At 35.5% G+C, this 14,118-nt stretch overlaps 1 protein-coding gene across 2 annotated transcripts; it reads left to right on the top strand.

The window, feature by feature from the left end:
• Positions 1–13,400, top strand: LOC143345267 (uncharacterized). 2 transcript variants are annotated; one of them, XM_076772208.1, is made up of 6 exons: positions 1–2,162; positions 5,368–5,509; positions 5,849–6,004; positions 10,558–10,818; positions 12,232–12,401; positions 12,614–13,400. In XM_076772208.1, the coding sequence occupies exons 1-6, from the start codon at positions 1,938–1,940 to the stop codon at positions 12,824–12,826; spliced, it is 1,167 nt and encodes a 388-aa protein (XP_076628323.1). In that variant the 5' UTR covers positions 1–1,937; the 3' UTR covers positions 12,827–13,400. The 2 variants fall into 2 exon arrangements, with proteins under 2 accessions (XP_076628323.1, XP_076628325.1); XM_076772210.1 differs by having other exon boundaries at positions 10,570–10,818.
• Positions 13,401–14,118: the final 718 nt, after the last annotated feature.

Raw genomic sequence — 14,118 nt, forward strand, 5'->3', positions numbered from 1 at the left:
CACAGAATGTGAACAAACATTGCACAGTTCGCTGGTAGTTGGTCCAAGGAAAACAATGTCCGAAATACCTGTCGCAATTTCCGTTATTAATAATATAAAAAACTGAATCGTAAGGAATCAGAAAGAGAATTAAACACGTAATCAAATTACTCCTTTCTGATTGTTTATTTTAGTACTTTATAACAATATACTGCTGAAATATTGATGTTATTTAACGCGATGTTTACCGTCGACGTTTGTGTGTTTATTGGCGAAGTATAAACGAGGAGAACAGCGCGTTAAAGTACGAAATACCTTGACGAAGTAATATTTTATCCTTTGCTCGAGAATGTAACGACGAATCGCTGTAAGTAGATTTTCAAACCAAGAGGAAATAATCCGACGATTTCAGATTTCACGATTTAGCGTTCCATTATAACAAATGAGCAGAGGAGATTTTCAGGTGATGGGGAGAGGCGGACGACTGTAGAAGAGGAGAAAAAAAAATGGCACCGCTCGACGAAGTAAAGCGATAGAAGAGGAAGAAGAAGCGGAGAGACAGGGAGGACGAAGCGAGAGCGTAAAGTAAGGAATCGCGGAGGCAGCCTAGGCTGGTTGGCAGATCGGCGGTACAGGCCTGAGGAAACGCGACGAAAGAAAGAAATAAGATAGTTCAGGAGGCTGTTACGTAGAAGAAATGGCGCGGAGAAGAGGAGCGGCGAATAAAAGGATATGGTAGGGCCCTGGAAGTGGGAAAATGGTAGGGACTAGAAGAAGACGGGACGGAATGGAAGAGAAACGGGAAGGAAAAAGAAAGGGCACAGGGAGCGACAGGTGCCCAATCGCCCACGTGGGTTCTCTCTTTACGGTGCTGTAGAGATGGTAGAAGGGTGAAGAAGACGACGAGGACGACGAGCCGGCTTCCTTGTGCTCGTGAAGTAGCCGATACTCGTTCTATACGCCAAGTGCACTCGCCACGGGAACATAGTGGGGCAAGGAGATCCATTGGCGTACGCCGCTTACTTTTTCATTGCCGATGACTGATTCGCTTTATGTCCCGTTCCCTCGTGAAATGCGTTTCGAGACGTATTCGAGGAAAAGAACGTTGTAAAAGATAATCATGTTAAATTTTTCGTACAGAGGGGAACGAGATTACGGTACATTTCGGTACGGCGGTGGAAATTTTTGAAATCGAGTCGTCGATAAAGACTACGCCATTGAAAAAGTCTGCAGCGGGCCATGTACTGTGAGTGGGAAAAGAGGTAAAGAAGGGGAAGGGCTACCCATTCGGTAGCAAATGCTGGTAACCCGTCGCAAGGTCAAGATCAGTCGGTTAATCCTATCCAGTCAGCCGAGGCCCTTGCACCTTGGAGGACGAACGACCCTCACGCACGGAACTGAAATTTCACTTTGCGATCATATAGTATAGTTTCAATTTATTGGCATTTTTTTCGCAATTACCGCGATCGTCTGCTTCCTCGCGTGTATCGATATCGGCGTAACGATCGATCGCGGACAAAACGTTCGACGAAACGAAAAGTTTTCAAGTGTATCTTACTACGGGTTCTGATTGTATATATTTTTTTTTTTTAATCGAAGTGCTTCATCGGTTTCGTGATGATTCTCAACTGATCGATCCATCGACCGTATCAATTTGTCGCGAAGCGAAGACAATTGTCGGTGTGAATATTTACGCTTCCTTTTTAAATTATAGTTTAAGAGATACCGAGTTTAAAGTACCCGTCGATTTTGTTCTTTCGAGCGCCGTTTGTTGTGTGATTCGCGGAACACTGTTACGAGATTAATATTCGGTTTAATGAAATATAAACGAGAACGCGTTTGATGTCGATGTATAATTTGTCGTCGTGTGCTCTTTAAAAAAAAAAAAAAAAAGTGTTTAAAGTGGAGACAACCGTAGCTGTGACTTTTCCAAAATATCCCGCTGCGGGGCCTTTGTTATGGAAACCTGCGTTCTGATACCCAAAGAATTTTCATTGGTTCTTGCTAGCGATCGGTCCACCTATAAGGGTCTTTTCAAGAATGAATCAGGAAGCCTAGTTACGGACGTCAGAATATCCGTTTGGTCGAATGTACTTATTCCATCAGGGACGTTGATTTATCCCTTTCAGGGATCCATTCGATTTGACAAGATCGACCTTTATTCTCTTCTCGATGACAATGATGTAAGTAATCTTTCCATCGTAGACATTCAACCGAATTAATGTTTCGAATCGTTGAAAAACATTTCAGCATTAAACTACATTTCTTTTCCTTCGCCACGTCGTACAGCCAGGGACACATGTTTCTCCATATTTTATTAGGATAAGCGTTAAAAATGTAAAATTAAAGAAATCAGCTATATTACTAAGGATTACACTGATAAACAAGATTATGAGATACCTTAATAATATTAATGTTGTATTTATATTAAATAACGTTATATGCAAAACAGTATCTTTATAAACTGAACGATAATTACAAATTTTCGATTTAAATCAAAATAATAAAATCTCATTTGGACAGAATTATCAGACAGTTTTTGAAAATGAAGAATAAGTATATAATCGAACAAAATTATCAGTTTTTTTTTTATGTCAATAACGAGAAGACACCCCTTTATTTTAAACTATCTTGATCATTCGTTGACACAGACTTTTGTATAATATTTGTATAGTTTGATCCAAGTCATGCGCGTAAAATCCCTCTTAGAATAGTTAATATTATTTGCCACCTTCGTAACAATTTTCTATAATATAAAAGTCTGAAAATTTGGTATATTTTCAACATTAAAATAGTTTCTTTATTTATAATTCCAGCTGTATCATCATATTGAAATATAAAATCTTTTCCAGTTACTATCATAGTTTCAAATTTGTGTTTGGATCAGTTTCAAGTAACCAATGCTTTTTATTCGATGGTCAACAAACTTGATTTCCACTGAACCTCCACTATACTGACGATGACTTGAAGTTCCCCCTTCTTTTCGAAAATTTCAAAATTCATTTGTTTCTTATCAATAAAAAGTACCTTTTTCATTACTTTTTCCTACCGGGAGATGATCAAGATCGCCCTCCAAGATCGTACGATTCAACACCTTTGAATTATTTTTTCTAGAGCTAAGTTAAATCTCTATGCTAATAAACTAAGAATGATCGACGACCTTAAGGACAACGTTGCTCGTGTTCTTAGCGAATTAAGAGCCACGGTTATGCGAGAATGTCGTAAAAAATTTGGTCCCTCGGATACGCGCTACTAAACGAAACCGCGGAGGACATTTAAACGATATTGTTTTCCATATTTAATGGCACTGAATGTACTTTAAATTCAAATAAAGATTTTCACAATAATTCACATACAACTTATTTCATTTAAGTTTAAATATACAGGGTGTTCGGCCACCCCCGGGAACAATTTTAATGAGAGATTCTAGAGGCCAAAATAAGACGAAAATCAAGAATACTAATTTGTTGGTGGAGGCTTCGTTAAAAAGTTATTAACGTTTAAAGTTACGCCGGTACTGAATTTTTTTCTCAAAAATGGTTAGGATTTCGAAGGTATGTCTATTCACCAAAAATGATTATAATTGACCCCCGCATCCGAAAATAATTTTTCCAGAACGATTTGAAATTTTTTGTTTTCGCCGAAAAATTTAGGCACCTACCCCCTGTCGATTTTTCTTAAAAATTAGTTTTTCATTTTTAGTAATTTTGTTTGACGCCCTACAGAAAAGTTGTCTAATACTTTTTTGTAGGTATCCATGAGCACTACTTCAGAAAAAAGTTTCATTGAAATATATTCGCTATAGTAGAAGTTATGGTTGTTAGAAAATTGGACCATTTCTATGGGGTTTTTTGCATTTTGCAGGTTAAAGGAGCAACTTTTCGAATATTTTTGGAATTTCTACATATTCTACACCAAAATACGCGTAGTTTGCTTTTTTAAACATTAAAATCGTCCAATCCATTCAGCAGTTATGACGTTTTAAAGATTCGCATGAAATTTCGGGGGTGCATTCCTGGCCTCACATTAGATTTTCGGTCAGAAATTTTTTTTTCGAAAGTGCGTAGGATTTCGGCGGTATATGTAATGACCAAAAATGATTGCAATCGACCCCCGTAACTAAAAATAATTTTTTTAGAATGATTTGAAATTTTTAATTTAATTTTTTTACTGACTTTTTAATGAAGCCTTAGTTAAGAAATTGATATTCTTGATTTTCGTCTTATTTTGGCCACTAGAATCTCCCATTAAAATTTTTCCTAGGGGTGGCCGAACACCCTGTACATCTTAACGAAAGACCCTTTTCATGTCACTGTTATCCCCATTCCTACTTGACTCGACACACGCGTGTGAGTTAGGTGGCAAAAGTAGCTTACAAGAGGGGACTAAAAACTATATGGCCCACGGGCCCACCGGTCGTTTCGAAGTAACGTGATATTTCGGCTCAGATCGGAAAAAGTCGGACGAGATTCACTATGCTATGCTATTAATTGAGTCCGCGATTAAAAAGAATTTTTTACATGTTTTATTTTCAATATTTTTCGGTAGATTTTCCACTATTATTAATATTAATCATCGTGGTCGTAAACAAATTAAGCTTGCTCGCTATTGTAAATGTTTGGAAATAGTATACTTTCTGCATAATTTGTTTCGATATTACTAATATCAAAATATACTATGAAAATTGTGTACACATATTTTTTAGTTGTAGAGTAGTTATACTATATTTGTCTATTAGTAATAATTTAAAGATATTCTCATGAATCATTCGCAAAATAAGTTTCTTGATTGCCACTGAGTATGTTAGAATTTGTATTAGACATGTTCTGTCACGAAATTCTGGGTTAAGTGCCTACTTTCAAGAAATATCAATGAAAGCATGTAGGAATGTATAGTTTTTTTCAAATGTTAAACAATTAGAAAGTGAAATGTTATTTTTCTTTTAAGTTCCGAAGTATAATTTTGATTACGTATTTTCACTGAGGATTCACGTCATATAGAAAGTAATGCATATTTAATACACATGATTCTAATTACAAATGTCTAAAAATGAAAGAAAATTGTCGAAATTCTGATTAGAAATCTGCCAAAATTCATTTAGAATGCAAAAGACCAGGAAAATTAAGGAAATAAAGAAATCGAATTTTGTCAACCGTCTAATAATAAATAGTATTCCCTCGTAAGAATAATTTGTATTTGTAATAAACGTTGGTACACGAAATTGTATAAATTAATCATATAACAATGTTTATAATGATGTCCAAGTAATTATAAGTAAGGGAAATAGTTAAAATCGTTAGCTCCTCATAAAATAAGAATAATTTTAAACATAGTATTATACAAGATAACAATAATCTCATATTTTTCCGTAACTGCAATGAATTTCAGATCCGACGCGAATATGGCTGCTACGATGAGGTTTTCTTTACAAATTATAGCCTTAATAAACGTCAGTGCAATTGGATAAGATTTCTCCGGATAGTTCAGTCTTACGATGAGCAAGTAAACTTAATTGGTACCAAAATAAAAGGTAAGTTAGCGAACAAGTTAGAGAAAGTTATTACAATGTTCATGTAGAATCGTATTGAAGTCACAATTTGCCTTGACGTGAATAATATAAACTTGTAACAAGCACATATCACTTGTATAATGAACTATAAAGATGTTATTAATCCAATTACTCTTATCGAAGCAATGAAATTAAGAAATACCTATAATGGTGGTGTTCCCACTTTTTCTTACTATTTGATAAAGGCTTGATATTATAACAAACCCATGTTAATTGAAAAGTAATTAAAGAAGTGTGATTCGATTTTATTCCAGTAAAAATTTATACAATTTTTCCTTTTGTTCTGTTTATTTTATTTAGGGGATCCAATTTTTGAAGTAATAAAAGATGTCCAACCCGACACAGAATTAGTAGCCTGGTTCCTCCCGACGGTAGAACAAGATTTCGTGTTTATATCGCACAATATGTGTTCGAGGTCGGCTATATACAGATGTACGATCGATTCCATATTAGATGGTGAGTCATTTAAAATTTCTTTAAATAATAAACATGACGATTAGTAAATGAATACTGAAAGATTTGTAAAAGTATACGTGCGTAAAATTTGTATAATTTATATGTGTCTGCATATTCCAATACATTGCTCTAGTTTAGACGTTCGAAACAACGTTTAAATGGGTCAAATCTACTCAAGCAAACATATAAATATAAATTTTATTAAATCACGTGGCTCGTCGATATCGTCGTAAATATCAAAGACAGTATTTCCATATATTTCTTTGTCCTCAGAAACTTTCGTCGCAAACTATGGTTAAATTTATGGGAATTAAAAATTCTGATTAATTTGTTTTAATTTAAGTCGATAAACTATCAACTACTTTTTAAGTTGATTCGTCGATGTATATCACGCGAACAGTAGACCAAAACGAGTCACATAAAGGTGTTAGGAATATTATTACAAGGAATTATAAATGTCGAAATACTGTAATGAATACGAGACAAAATTTGAACCTCGACGCGCATAATGACTTGAATGGATGAATGACTGAAACGGTGAAGTCACATATACGTGACAGTGGCCGATGTTAATATTTCTTCCGAGTCAGACAATTGATGTTTGGACATTACTCCATCGTAATACCACTTCTTTCGTTTGCATATAATATTTACTCAATAAAAAGTTATTTACAAAAAAGAATCGTTTAATAAAAAATCATGGAAGTTTTATAGTAACAATATAATAATGTCATTACCAAAAATGTGGGAAGAGGTTGTATTTCTATATTTCGTATAGATTTGATTGTATAATGTTATCATAATTTGTTTTAACGTAGAAACTATACTTTCTATAATGTAGAATGACGATAGTGTATTCGTTCGATCGTCAACCCCTTTAGTGACAGAAACTGAAGATTTGTACGGTTCTTTGGTGATCGAAACCTTTCTCGAGTACAATCGCATTAATCGCCACAATCACAGGGCAATCTGAAAAAAGGGGAAAAAAGCGTTTGCTAAGAAATCTGAAATGCAGATATGTGTCGGTATTTTTGTCGGCTAGATCACAAGATGCTTGTTCGTTTGCTGGCGATTCAAATGCGTAGACCCCACGCTTAAGAAGAGATAAAGGACAGTACAATGCCAGCGAACCTTCAATTCCGAACAGAAAGGCCAGGGAAGATAAGGACAGGAGAAACGATGTGGAATGAAGGGGTTGGGGGGTTGGGACAAGGGGGGGAAGCGGTTGCCGTAGTGGATAGGGATATTTACGAAAAGGAGTGGCCTGCATACTACCACATGGTAGTGACGGATTTATCGATATAGCTAATGATGTATCCATCGATAATTTAATAATATAAAAGCAAATATTATACCGTCAACCTATTAACAAAATATCCATAATCAATATATGTATATTGCGAGATTATCGGCACGTGCCTTCTTAAAAAAAAGAATATCAAAACCTATATAGGCTCCGTATGAGATGCAAAAACTCTAATATAAATTAATATATTTCTTTATAACAGTTATTCGGAATAAAAATTCTGGATGTGAGCGAGACAGTATTGTTTCTGTTTTCTTATTAATACATTTCTCATATCCTAGATATGAAAGTTTTAACAACCATATTTTCAAAATGGAGGTCCATTCGATTTTTAAGGTTCTCTTATACTAGGTATATACTACGATGTTTGCTTAATGTCGATTTTCATATCCATAGCTTCCCTTTGTGACTGTTCTAATATTTATGATCAATGGCGTATGTGCGTGTTTCAAGCAAGGCGAGAGTTTCACGCATGTTCGAAAGCGACTGCAAACAAAAACGAAAGAATGCGAGCGAACTCGCCTAACAACCCTTCCTCATTACCGAACAGAGTCATGGCCGGTTCCGTCCAATGCGGCCGTCGGTATCTTTTGTATGCAATCTGTTGCAAGTAATTCAGTCAATGTCTGCCTTACCGATCGTTGGGTGATTTTCCAAAAGCTCCGCCCACCTTTGTCCACTGACGAATGAACGCTCAGGTAACGGCGAAAGTCGTTTTGATTGGTCAGTCGCTTGCTATATTATTCTTGCGTTTAAACAAAGGAATATCAGCAAATCTGTGCATAATTTCAATTACAGCGTAGCAACGATTATTTGTAAATGGACACGCCCCGTATTTTAATCACGCCCATCCCACTTTCGAGGAAGTAATTTAAGGGGGTCTTCTTCAAATTCGGTAAAAGAAATAAGCTTTTTTTGTATATCCTTTGCAAAGAAAGCCATAAAACTTTTTCGGTGGGGGTACCTGTTCACTTTCTCATTCATCTTTCGAGAACGTACTATTTAATATAGAATAATAAAAATGGTAAAAGTTATTTAATAATACGTCGCGGCTGGCACAAAAAACTGGTCCGGATGGCTGACACGATAGCGATCGTTCTACTTATCTGAGGCGAACGAATCAAAAAGCACGTTGTTTGGTAAGGATACAGTTATGGTTCGAACTAAATAAAATTAAACATCTCGATATTTAAAAAAATGGCGATGCTTTAAAGTTGGAATATAAAATCGATATTTTTTACCAGGATTTGTAGAAGACTTCCGTAACTCTAATGAAAATCATACTCTGCGACCCGAAAAATACCCAAACCCACTGTTTTTACAATAAAAAATGATAAACCGTATGCGTGGGGATTTTTCGTTACCATTTTTGCGATACGTTCCACTGTGCGTCATCAGGTTTGGAAATTGCTATTTGTTTTCTTTCCACCATTGTAAGATGCACGCGTCTCCGATGGCACGAGTTTTTAGATTCATGTAGTGTATCGCATAGTATTCTTGTTAATTTATTGCTTACCCGACGTCTGCTGCGAAAAACGTGGACGTTGTAGGCGAAACTTCAGTGGTTTATTTGTTGTACTCTAGAACTTTAACCCTTTCGATATGATGAACTTGGTCACGAATACGGGGCAATCAAGACGTGAACGTACACTTCATCGAATTATTGTATCTAATTTAAAAAATTGTTAAATAATATACGCGAAGATTTTAACGGAAGACTATAGTCACCGTTAGTATCGAAAGATCCAAAATAATTGCGATTATTAAGGATTTACAATTGCCTATGAAACTGAAGCCACTGCAAAGTCCATTAAATATGCTAATAAGGTGGTTGGCTGTCGAAGCGCCATCGCGGGATTTGATTATCACATCCGTTAGTGTTCTCTGTAATCCGAAAATTATAGGAACGCTATCGTACAATCGCTAACGAGGTGTGCTTTGTTTTAAAAATCTTTAGTGAATCGCAATAACGTTGGATCATGGATCACTCGCGACTAGTTAGATTTCCCGACATCCGTAGCTCCCACAAAATTGCAGTTACTGCCAGTCTCGCCTGAAAGTAGCCAGAACAGCTTGTCATACTGGAAATACAACTTTATCTCTACGTAGTCGATAATACGCAGTGTAATGTCAACAAATAAACCATTGAAGTTTCGCCTAACAACGTCCACGTCTTCTTAGCAGCTATCAGGTACACATTACGTTAACGAGAACGGTATACGTCGCGTAAATCTAAAAATTACAGAATTATATGCATATTTCTCTTCTTCTTTTTCTTTGCAGATGAAACACAGGCTACTTCGCTCTTCCGGTTTCTAAATGAAATTTCGATGGAAAAAATTGCGCAGATCGTAGAGCCTCTCGAGTCTACTTGAATGACAGACTCGTGCCATCGGAGGATGTGCATCTTAAAATGGTGGAAAGAAAACGAAAAGCAATTCCCAAACCTGGCGACGATGGCGTTAAATTTTCTGGGTATCCCGGCTTCACGACCTATACAGCGAAAGATTTTCTTCTGCCGCTGGAAACGTAGTTAAAAAAAAAAATATGGACGACCTTGTCACATGAACGTTTAGAACGAATGTGTTTCTTCTCGGCAAATCTCAAAATGTAAATATTGCAAATCTTATAAGGCCGTGCGAATTTCTTGCGCAGTTTTCTTGCGTTTTTCTCATTTTTATCGTGTGCTCGTCTGTCCTTAATTTACACAGGGTGTAACCTGTAACGCGACGCACGACTTTTCACCCCTTTACAGCCATCTGACAAAAAAGAAGTTTAGAACTAAAATTGAATCGACAGAAGAGTCGTTCGGTGGAAAGATTCGAAGCCACTAGTAGATCTGTCGATTATTATATAGCGGTATTAAAAATTCAGGAGTGCCTTATAGCTTTGTCGCATTTTATCGCAATGTTAGTCGGGACGACCCTAATATTGGAGTTTAACACGTTGACTGCCAGACCAAACCCCTCAAATTGCCCACGAAAACTAAACTTTGTTTTTATATTTATTTTATATTTGGTAACCAGCGAAGCCATAATTCGTCATAGAACTTATTTTCACAGATTTGTTTAAATTCAAGAGTTATTTTTAGATTTGTTTTCTTTGACATTTAATCTTGCGAATGAATTCTTTTAGCTCCTCAGCGAAAAACAGTATCACCCATATGTGGGTGACGTGGCAGTCAATGTGTTAACGTATTTAATAAAAACTGAGAGGATATATCTAATGTTGCAATTTTAATTTTAAGAATCTCCGCTAGACTTATCCATGGCATTGCTCTCTCATCATACGCCATCCACGATCTCGCGTCAGTATTACGATATTGACGAATACGAGTCGACGTCCGAAGAATCTTCTTCGTCCACGCTGTCCTTGACGGGAGACCATTTGGAGTGCAGTATCTTAACGACGATTAAAAGGGGGGAGAGGGTTCTGTTACCGTGTGAAGTTTGTGGGAAATCTTTTGATCGACCTTCCCTTCTAAAGCGTCATATGAGAACGCATACAGGTACGCAATGTATATGTATCGAACGTATAAACTGTTACGATAATGGTCCAATTTTCAAACGACCATAACTCCTACAATAGTGAATGTATTTCATTGAAATTTATTTGTACAGTAGAGCTCATGGATACTAACAGAAAAGTATTAGACGAAATTTTCGTACAGCGTCGAACAAATTTATTAAAAATGAAAAACGAATTTTTATCCTACGCATTTTGGAGAAAAAAATTCGAGTAGGTGCTGAAATTTTCGGCGAAATTAAAAAGTTCAAATTGTTCTGGAAAAATTATTTTGGATTGCAGGGGTCAATTACAATCATTTTTGGTCAATAGACATACCCTCGAATTCCTAACCATTTTCGAGAAAAAAATTTGTTACCGAAAATATAATTTCAGGACTCTCCGAAATTTCATGCGTATCTTAAAAACGTCATAACTTCTGAACGGATTGAAGGATTTCAATGTTTCAAAAGGCAAATAACGCGTATTTTATTGAAGAATATGTAGGAATTCTAACAATATTGAGAAAGTTGTTCCTTGACCCCGTAAAGTTAGAAAAACCCCCTAAAAATGGTCCAATTTTCAAACAGAGATAATTCCTGCAATAATGAATATATTTCAATGAAACTTTTTTCTGAAGTAGGGCTCCGGGGTATCTACAAAAAAGTATTAAACAACATTTCTGTAGAGCGTCGAACAAATTTATTAAACATCAAAAACAAGTTTTTAAGAAAAATCAACAGGGGTGGACAAATTTCAAATCATTCTGAAAAAATTATTTTCGGTTGTGCGGGTCAGTTACAACAATTTTTGGTGAATAGACATATCCCCGAAATCCTACGCACTTTCGAGAAAAGAATTCTTGACCGAAACTATAATGTCTGACCAGAACTTATTCTACTGAAATTTCTTGCGTATTTTTGAAACATCATAACTTCTGAATAGATTGGAGAATGCTAATGTTTCAAAGTGCAAACAACGCGTATTTTGGTGAAGAATATTTAGAAATTCTAAAAATATTCGAAAACTTGTTCCTGAACCCCGTAAAGTGCACCTCGTCTGTGTTATTACTTCGTTGCAGTGTCCTTGTTTAATTACTTATATATTAAAAGAAGAGACGAAATTTGAAAAGAGAGGAGAGTGAAGGAGTGTAAGAAAGAGTTATAATAAGACTTATACATTTGCAGTTGATAATTATGCACCGTACAAGGCCACTATTCCGTTTCTTTACTACCACTCGCCTTCTTTCGCTACTAGTCTTGCATAATCTTATGAAAATGCAAAACTAGTGTACAATATAAATTGATCATCCGTAAGAACGCAGAGAGTTTGACTAAACAAAACTTGGCTTTGTGCTATACAAATAACCGGACGCAATTTTGATAATTGTTAAATAGCTTTGATGTTAAAATTGAAGGCGAGAAACCACATGTTTGTATGGTGTGCAACAAGGGATTTTCGACGTCGAGTTCGTTGAATACGCATAAACGGATTCACAGTGGCGAGAAACCTCATCAGTGCCTTGTCTGCGGTAAGAAGTTCACGGCCTCTTCCAACCTCTATTATCATCGCATGACACATATCAAGGTTAGTTCTGAACAAGACAATTACTTCATAGAAAATTCAAATAAACGACGAAAACGATTATTTTCTAAGTATTCCCTTGAAAAAGATGTTCATGAAGATATACATCAAGAAAATTACGTTGTTCTTCTTTATAATAAACTTTTACAATTATTTTACCACGTAACTTGATTAAAGTATGTCGGTGGAAAGATGTTTTTATGTTTGTTTCGCAGGAAAAACCACATAAGTGTTCCCAATGCTCGAAATCGTTTCCAACGCCCGGAGACCTTAAGAGTCACATGTATGTACATAACGGACTGTGGCCATTTAGGTGCCATATTTGTAGCCGTGGTTTCAGTAAACCGACCAATCTCAAAAACCACATGCTGCTCCATCTTGGTAGATGTTCCAACAAGAAGATCGTAAAATCTATTTCTGACTATTAATCGATTAAAATGAGTCCTCGATGTATCAAAATATCGAGAAAATCAAATTTACCTATTACACACATGTATATATGCGATGTTAGCTAAAATTATTCCTCTAAATAATTATTCATCAAAATTGTTTGTCTAAAGTAGAAGTGTCCTGCCATCTTTTCTATTTATATAGCCGTTTATAGAAACACGTGTGCAATTAACGCACGTTACGTTGCAACGCTTATACTTGTCGCAAAGGTAAGGAAATACTAATAATAATTTTGATACCTGCTTAAAACAATCGTCTTTCACATTCAGGTAATATAATGTACATTGTTATTGTATCACTATTAGAACAAGCATTGACGAGACTCATTCATGTCAGTTTATATATTTTCAATTCCTTGTTTTAAATGCTCAATTACTTGTTTTGCTCATGATACTACATGTTATTTTTATAATATTTTATTATTACTCGTTAAATTTTATTTAAGTGTGTTAATGTTTACAGAAACTTGTATTGATTGTTTAACGGATCCGCCGTACGATTAATCACACCGAAAGAGAAATCGCGTTTAGCTTTAACGAAACAATTGTTTCTTTTAACCCCTTAACGTTCATGCCCGAGTTTGACTGCTTTAAAAAGCGATATTTGTTTAATCCAACGGTTTAAGGGATGATAATATTTGTTTTCCTTTAAATTGTACGTTAGATACAACATTGTAATTAATAAAAACCCCATTTTTAGAAACAAATCCAATAAAGAAAACTGATCATTCGTGGTTAACCCGAAAAATACGAGCGTTAAGGGGTTAATACAACGAAACAAGAAGTACCGAGGAATAATTTTAGATGCATTACTGTATATTTCCAGTATACTTGTATTTAATTGTGTCGATTTAAATGAAAAAAGTTAAATTAAAAAATTAACCCTACGACAAATGATCACGATCTCGTGAACTTGCATTGTTTATATGAGTCCCTCGTTCTTCGTCTCGATGAAAAGAAGTAGCTGCATTTTCATTTAGTTTTGACAAAGTTTGTTTGTCAATTATAACAAAAGCACATGTACTTTTTTAATAAAATCATATAATTATTACTAGTCTCTTTATTCTTTAAGACTGTGATACATCGAGTCGATCTTTGAAGTAAAATTATTGAGCAACGCAAAAATTTTTGCTCTGTCTTCACTAGCTTTGCAAAATAAGAATATTAATTTGTTTTGCGATCCTTTTTTCTGGTCTAGGTCTTGAGACAAGTATAGGAATGAGATTTCTGAAAATTGATAGTGAAAGGATAGTGTAAAGAAGTTTATAACT

The sequence above is a fragment of the Colletes latitarsis genome, chromosome 9 (genome assembly GCF_051014445.1).
Source record: "Colletes latitarsis isolate SP2378_abdomen chromosome 9, iyColLati1, whole genome shotgun sequence".
NCBI lineage: Eukaryota > Metazoa > Arthropoda > Insecta > Hymenoptera > Colletidae > Colletes > Colletes latitarsis.